At 39.7% G+C, this 8,524-nt stretch overlaps 1 protein-coding gene across 2 annotated transcripts in view; it reads left to right on the top strand.

The window, feature by feature from the left end:
- The window catches only part of RNLS (renalase, FAD dependent amine oxidase), a 365,754-nt gene continuing 357,230 nt past the window's right edge, over positions 1-8,524 (top strand). The window contains exons 1-3 of one of the 2 annotated variants that reach the window (XM_069567938.1): positions 1-391; positions 1,266-1,371; positions 1,982-2,124. In XM_069567938.1, the coding sequence (XP_069424039.1) occupies positions 274-391; positions 1,266-1,371; positions 1,982-2,124 (367 nt within the window). In that variant the 5' untranslated portion in view covers positions 1-273. The remainder of the gene's footprint in view (positions 392-1,265; positions 1,372-1,981; positions 2,125-8,524) is intronic. The other variant, XM_069567939.1, reaches the window with a different exon arrangement.

Raw genomic sequence — 8,524 nt, 5'->3', positions numbered from 1 at the left:
CAGGTTGGAAATCACAGCTTATCGGATGGCGCCACGATCCTTGAAGACAGCTCCTGGCTCTCAAACCAAGAGGAAGGCCAAGATTTGCTGGTCTTCAGCGCTGATCATTCTCTCAGCTCGAGTCGCCTCCTCTCCGCCCCCTGCAGGCCGACCAGGGAGCTGCTCAGGGGCCGAGTTGGGCCGGGAGCACTGAGCCTACAGCTCTGGCCCGCTGGGCTGTGGCGGCGGTTCCACCGACTGCAGGCCGGCCACCCGGGCGCGGGACAGCGGGCCATGGCGCGGGTGCTGATCGTGGGCGCCGGGCTGACGGGAAGCTTGTGCGCGGCGCTGCTGAGGAGGGAGGCGTCCAGTCCTCTGCGCCTCACTGTGTGGGACAAGGCCGAGGATTCAGGTGGGTCGTTTCCGGACGGAAGCCAGGGAAACGAAGCCGGCGGGGGCCTTCTCCGAGTAAGGCTCGGGGGAACACCCAGCAGGTCGGCGGGCGCCGGTCACGTGATCGGAGACTTCCGGCGCCCGGGACGGCCAGAAGAGTGGGCGCGAGTTGGGGCGGCGACCCAGGCCGGGCGGTGGGGCGGGTGGGGGCAGGGCGGGGCGCCGGAGCGCTTCACTGGGAGGCCTGAGCGGCCTGGGAGGCATCCTGACTGCAGTTTGCAAAGCTTGGGGCTGCCGCTGTCAGCAAGAAGTGAATTTTTTTCCTTGGCTGCTCGGTATCCTGGCAGCTTTCTTTAGATTACGAGAATCCTCCAGTGCCCATTGACCACGACTTTCCGAAGATCTATCTACTTGAGAGAATCCTGTCACTCTCCTGAAGCCTGACAGCAAGAGGGAAAGCATTCGTTGATTCATTCATTCTGACATTTCATTCATTATTTTGTTTTCTTTGGTCCGTTCATTCATTCCCTTTTTTCAGATCAGTACGTAGATGCAGCAGGCACATTGCTGAAGGCTGCTGTATATTCATGTGTCCTTTTAAAAAAATATCTCACACCCCCTGACTGAATTGTCTCTGTTAATTACTTCCTAGCAGTGTTAGATGACCCTTGAACTTAAAAAACAAACAAACAATTTTTTTTAGATTTCTGGAATCTGGAGAAAACAAGATTTTAAAATGTATTATTATGACATCTAAAAGTAAAAAAAAAAATTAAAAATATATTTTCTGAAACAGTTCTAAGTTATCCATTGGCGTAACCTGGGGTGATCAGTGTTAATTGTGAAATATTCATTCTAATATATTAAGATATTTTCCTGGGGACTAATTCAAGGAGGAAGAATGACTACAGCCAGCAGTCCTCATAATCCACAGAGCACAGTGGACTTGGGTGCCCAGTACATCACCTGCACTCCTCATTATGCCAAAATACACCAAAGGTGAGTTAGTTGAAAGGAGTGGTATCAAGCCTTCCTGGTTGAGGATGTAAAAAGATACAAATCATCCATTTTTTAACAGAGTTAAGCTTTGACTCTTGTAATATAGTGAAATTATATCATCATCATCATTGATCATAATGTTAATAGCAATAAAAGATTCACATGAGTAAAGTGGGAAAACTGCAATACATGCCTCTCCAATTGTGAAGATCAGGTGAGATGTTATATGGAATATGGCAAGGGCTCAATAAATACCAGTTAACTATGTTGGTGTTGAGAAAGATGACAGATAACTGTGATGGAAGTCAAATCTTAACCAGATTTAAAATCGGTGTAATGAATACTGTTCTGTTTATTTTCACTGACTTTAATTTAAAATATATGAGAAAGTAGACCTTTGACTACGGTCAGCAAAAGACTATGGATTCTCAAAATATTTCCATTCTTCACCAAAAGTATGTCTTATTAACAGAAAACATACGTTGAGTTGTTTATAAGAAGATTTCTAGGTTTTATTTAGGATTATAATCTCGAAGAATTCTTCAAAGAGAGTATAATGTTTAGAGCTAAGTATAGCATATAGTTATGTTATCCATTTTGATTTTTTCAGTTTTTATGATGAATTGTTAGCTGGTGGCATTTTGAAGCCTCTGACCTCTCCTATTGATGGAATGGTGATAAAAGAAGGAGATTGTAACTTTGTAGCACCTCATGGAGTTTCTTCAATTAGTAAACATTACTTGAAACAATCAGGTGAGAATAAAATTTTCTCTGCCTTCTTTTAAAGTAAGCATTTTAAACTAAAAGTTATACACATAATTAAATATTAATACTGTAAGGAAAGTTATAAAATAGATGTTCTCCTATGCACCACTCAATAGCTGGTTTTCTTCCCCTAAAGTAATCACTGTTTCCTATATATGCTTCCAGAAAAATGTTTATGCATCTATCTCTTGCTCTATGTGACTATCTCTATTTCCCTATTCATAGACATTTGTATATATTCTTTTTTAAAACATAGATGAGATTCTTTTATATAAGCCATTCTATGCTTTATTTCATCTATGTTTATAACAAACCAATCTGTATCTCTGTCTCTCTACCTATGTCTATGTCTATCCTATTGATACTATCTCTCTGGAGAACCCTGACTAATATATAATCATTGACTGAATCTTATGTTTGGTCTATTTTCATATCAGCAAACTCAGTGTTCTTCATTCTTTTCAATGCCTGTTCAGTATTACATGACATATATAAAATTATTTATTTAACTGTTAACTTTCTGTTAAGTATGTAGATTGTTTGGGGAGTTAGGGATTGTTTTGCTTTATGCTAGTACCAATATTGCTGCAATTTCTAACTCTGAGACACTTTTGAAAGTATATCTGTAGGATTAGTTCCTAACAGTATAGGAGGAGTGTCAATAGTTTGTGCATTTTTTATTTAACTAAGTTGTGTGATCTATTCCTATCAAGGAATATATCATCAATAGTAAATGAAAACATGTCTTTCTGTACATCTTGATATTATAGAAAATAAAACTTTTTGCCCATATGATGGGTTGAAATGATATTTCCTTGTGTTATGATTTGCATTTACTTAGTTATGAGTGAGTTTATGCACCTTTGTTTTGCTAACCAAGTCTGTGCATTTTTTTCTGTAAATGTCTTGAAACCTTTGCCTAGTTTCTATGAGGATTTTCATATGTTTTTATGTATGAGTGTTTTAAAATGGACTTTTTTGAGACTTTGTATTATTTAATAAGCTATATCTAGAATAATTACTGTTTTGGACTACATCAAATATTACTTGGGCATCTCTGGTGGCCCAGATGGTAAAGAATCTGCCTGCAATGCAGGAGACCTGGGTTTGATCCCTGGGTTGGGAAAATGGAGAAGGGAATGGCTCCCCACTCCAGTATTCTTGGCTGGAGAATTCCGAGGACAGAGGAGCCTGGCAGACTACAGTCCATGGGGTCTCAAAGAGTCTGACATGACTGAGCGACGAAGCACAGCACAGCACAAATGTTACTTATTGTCAAGCCTGAGAATCCCAATACTGGGCATGAGAGAAGGCAGTGAGATTGAATATACAATATGAGGACACAGTAAATACCATTCCAGGCAAGGCCATTTCTTCATCTAGGATTTAGAATATTCTGGTGTAGTCATCAGGATTTTCCAGAAAGAAACAGAACTGAAAGGATATATTTATATAGATAGGTAAATTTATTGTACAGAATTAGCTGATGTGATTTTGGAGGGTGGCAAGTCTGAAGATCTGCCGGGTGAATTGACAAGCTAGAGATCCAGGAGAGCTGATGGTTTAGTTTCAGTCCAAAAGCCTGAGACCCTGGAGAGCTGAAGGTACAGTTCCAGTTTCCGTGCTGGCAAGCTCAACACCCAAGAAGAGCAGATGTTTCAGTCCAAGTGTGAAGGTAGGAGAATGAAACAGTGTCCCAGTTCAAAGGCTATCAGACAGGAATACTTTTTTACTGGTGGGGTGGGAGTGTCAGCCTTTCTGTTTTATTCAGGCCTGTGACGGATTGGATGATACCCACCTACATTAGGGAGGGCGACCTGCTTTATTCAGTCTACCAATTTAAATATTACTTTCTTCCCAAACACCCTCACAGACATACCCAGAATAGTGTTTGCCAAATATATAAGAACCTCCTGACTCAGTCAAGTTGACACGTAAATTTAACCATCACAGATGGTGACACTATTTGTATATTTTGTAGATTGTCATCAGCTTCATATATTGCCACCATATAACTTTTTAAAAAAGTCTCATTTCCATCATGACTTTACTTAACCCAAATTAGATGTACCTACGTATTAGAATCTCCAGGTACTTACTAATTGTATTATATATCTAGCCATCCATATATGCATAGGTTAAAGTGTCTGCCTGCAATGTGGGAGACCTGGGTTTGATCCCTGGATCGGGAAGATCCCCTGGAGAAGGAAATGGCAACCCACTCCAGTATTCTTGCCTGGAGAATCCCATGGACGGAGGAGCTTGGTGGGCTACAGTCCACGGGTCGCAAAGAGTCGGACACGACTGAGCGACTTCACTTTCACTTTCTATTCATTCAATAAACATTTGCTGAGTGCTTACTATATACTGTTTTAGACACTAGTGATACAGAAACTAAAGTTCCTGCCGTCATATAGCCAAGGGGCAGTCCTTGAATACACCACACCTACACCCTTTTTGTGTTAGGTGTTTGGGGTAATATATGGGTTTTGGTTTTCTTTTGCTTCGGAAACTCTTGGGAGAAGAGGTCATATTTAATTATTTGTAGCTCACATAGAATCTAATGGTACCTGGTATATAGTAGGCAGGTATAAATGATAGAGATTTGGATTTCTAATATATGTGTGTGTGTGTGTGTGTGTGCGTGTGTGTGTGCGTGTGTGTGTGCTTAGTCACTTCAGTCATGTCTGACTGTGCAACCCTATGGACTATAGCCCACCAGGTTCCTGTCCATGGCAAGAATACTGGAGTGGATTGCCATGCCCTTCTCCAGGGGATCTTCCCCACCCAGGTATTGAACCCCATGTCTTTTACGTCTCTTGCATTGGCAGGTGAGTTCTTTCCCAGTAGTGCCATCTGGGAAGCCCTATATATAAATATACATATATTTATTCATTGTAGTTTAACCAGTTCTTCCTAAAAACCTCTTTATACTTTGAATTTGAACAGTCTCTTGAGAGCATGAGTACTTTAGATTTTCTTATCACTATGTGAAATAATTAAGTAATTTTAAAAAAAGAATTACATACTAATAGTTGAAAATTTGGAAAATACAGAAAAATAGCAGGGAAAAGTGTCACAATAATATGTAAGTCAGCTGTAAGTTCATTCTCTGACATACTTTCAGCTTTTTTAAAAAATAATTTTTATATAATTGAGTTCAAGTCCTACATAATTTGAGTGTATATAAACTTCTTCTTAGTTTATTTTTACATTATCTTTGTAACGTTTCAAGAGGTCTTTCCACCCACTACCCAGATCTGTTATTAGAGATTTTATAAATCATCTATACCATTTAAAATTTTATAATTATATCCATTCGAAAAAGTGTTAGTTACACAGTTGTGTCCCCATGGACTATAGCCCAACAGGCTCCTTTTTCTGTGGAATTCTCCAGGCAAGAATACTGAAGTGGGTAGCCATTCCCTTCTCCAGGGGATCTTCCAGACCTAGGAACTGAACCCGGGTCTCCTGCATTGCACACGGATTCTTTACTGTCTGAGCCACCAGGGGAGCCCCTATATCCCTTTAAACATTCTTTAAACTTCTTTAAATCTTTCTGCCTATAAATGGCCCCTATCCTATTTTAGTATTTCCACAGTGAAATTTGAGAGAGTCCCTGGAGTCAGAATGACCTGGATTCAAATTCACATTCTACCACACTTTCCTATAATATTAGGAAAGTGTTAAAATCTGTACTTTAGTTCTTTCACTGGAAAAATGAGAGCACTAACAATACCTACTGCAAAGTTTTGTGAAGAATAAGGGATATAATCCACCCATTGCCAATTCAAGCAAATAATAGGCCATATACTTAAAAATCTCTTGATAAATGTTAGCTTAAAAAATAATCTTCTTAAATGAAGCTGATCTTTGCATATGCTCAGTGTATAACAACCCAAACTGCCAGGTCATTCCAAAATATGCTTTACATTTTGGAATCAGTTGAGTTCACACCCCTGCAATCTTGTGATACAATCAGTTTTATTTAGTTTGCAGCCAGACTTCCAAGGAAATTATCTGTAAGGGGTATGTCCAGTCAGGTATGCTTTAGAATAGGTCCAAATCTCTAAAGCCAGTATTGAAATAGACCAGTTTTCCAGAAGGAGTGGTAAAGGGTAGGAGGAAATAGGCACATGCTACTTGTCTTCTGTTCTCATTTATTGTTTCATGTGTTCACATTAAGCTTATTACAGAGAAAACTGTTTATTGGCATTAATTTTACCCACTTTCTGTTTTCCCAATTAATGCTGTCTTCTGAGTAAATAAAATGTGATTTTCCTACTTTTCTGTTTTATTTATTTATTTATTTGTTGTCATTGTTGTAGGAGTAGGAGAAATTCAAGAGAACAAAAACTACTCTATCATTTGTTAAAAGCTATTTATCTGATGCTGTGTTAGGCATTTAGCATACATCATTTCTAATTATTTTATAGCCATTCATAGTAGTTATCATTATCCTCATTTAGTAATGAGAAAAATGAGACTCAGACAAGTTAAGTACATTGCTTATAATGGCTTAACTGGTAAGTAAGACGCGAGCACTCTCTTTAAGGTGACCCTGTTGTCATTTCCTTTGGAGGATTCCATGGAGGACAATGAGAAGGCCTCAAACCTCTGATTTAACATCTTTTCCTTCCTGGTTTTTGCCCTACGGTTTGAGAGGATGCTCCCATTCCACCCTGGTTCAAGAGAACAGACTCATAGAGCCCTTTCCCTGGGCCCCATCTTTTAGTGATTAGTCTCTGCCCCAGGGGGAAGGAAGGGGCTACCAAGGAGTCTTGCCATTTTATTTCTTTATGCACCCAGGAAGATCAGTCACATGATGGTTCCTTCTGTGACATTTGAACAGTGATGAACCAAATCCTTTTGCTTTTGAATAAGGCCCATGTTATTAAATCATTCATAAGAGGATGAATTTAGTTTCTAGGACAGGGTGAGCAGCTTTTATTTGGTTTGGCCTTGTGGCTCTGGTAAAGAATCTGCCTGCAATGTGGGAAACCTGGGTTCTATCCCTGGGTTGGGAATATCCCCTGGAGAAAGGAATGGCTATCCACTCCAGTATTCTGGCCTGGAGAATTCTGTGGACTGTATGGTCCATGTGTTGCAAAGAGTCAGACATGACTGAGTGACTTTCACTTTCATTTCTCCATAGGAAGAACTATTGCTATATTTATCTGTTTTTATTTTACCATCTACTTCAAAAAGGGACATGGACTAACAATTGAAAATCAATGTGGACAACATATTGGTTTGGCCAAAAAGTTAATTGGGATTTTCCATAAGCTGTCATGGAAAAGTCTGAACAAGCTTTTTGGCCAACTGGAATGATTTATTGGAAAAGATAGTTTAATTTGCAGATGCTATCAGCTGGTGTGATTTCTTTCTGGCAATATTTAATTTTATCATATTCTCCCTTTTTACTTCTGTGTTTATTTTCTTTCTAAAATTAATGTAAGGGAATTAAGTCTGGGCAATTCTGTCTCAAAATGGCTCCTACGCAGGTGATCATGGCGCTCATCCATAACAGTGTCTTTCAGAGAGAAAGTAAAGGGTAACCTGGGAGCCTTGGTTAAGCACTCCACAGTGAACTTTAAGCAGTGCTTATAGTTAGACACTGCTTACTGGTCTATTTCAGTAGTTCTTTGTAGGAAATTATTGGAGAAAGGTAAGTTTAGATTCTCTAACATGGAGGGGCTTCCCTGGTGGCTCAGATGGTAAAGAACCTGCCTGCAGTGCAGGAGACCAGTTCTATCCTTCGGTCAGGAAGATCCCCTGGAGAAGGTAATGGCAACCCACTTCATTGTTGCCTGGAGAATTCCATGGACAGAGGAGCCTGGCAGGCCATAGTCCCTGGGGTCACAAAGGGTCGAACATGACTAACACTTGTGCCTAACATTTTCTAACATGGAGGAAGGCAGGGGATAGGCATTGAATAAATATGTAACAGAAACATATTTGCCTTTGTAAAATGGTTAAAATTTCTTTGTAGTTTGATATCTTTGTAGCTGTCTGGAGATTTAAAAAAAATTTTATGAAATATGTGCTGGGGAAACAGTGGTAAGTAAAACACATTGAACCTCACCTTTGTTAATGTAGAACATAGTTGGAGGGAACAACAAAAACTAATTTCATGTACACAAAAATGTATGTAATAAATGCTAAGAAGAAAAAGTGAGAGCATTATGAGTGAGCTATAGTAATAGGACCTAAACTAACGTGCGCCTGAGAAGAATGAGAAAGGGGAGATGTGTCAGGAAAAGCATCTCTAAGAAACTAATGTTTTCATAGATGCTTGAAAGGTGAGCAAGAGTGAACTAGGCCAAGAGCTGAGTGGTGAGAATTGCGTGCAATGGGCATATCAAGTTGAAACTATTCTCAAGTAGGA

The sequence above is a fragment of the Ovis canadensis genome, chromosome 22, assembly GCF_042477335.2.
Source record: "Ovis canadensis isolate MfBH-ARS-UI-01 breed Bighorn chromosome 22, ARS-UI_OviCan_v2, whole genome shotgun sequence".
NCBI classification, from domain to species: Eukaryota; Metazoa; Chordata; class Mammalia; order Artiodactyla; family Bovidae; genus Ovis; species Ovis canadensis.
Note: the sequence above shows the minus strand (reverse complement) of the source record. Positions and strands in the feature narration are given on the sequence as shown.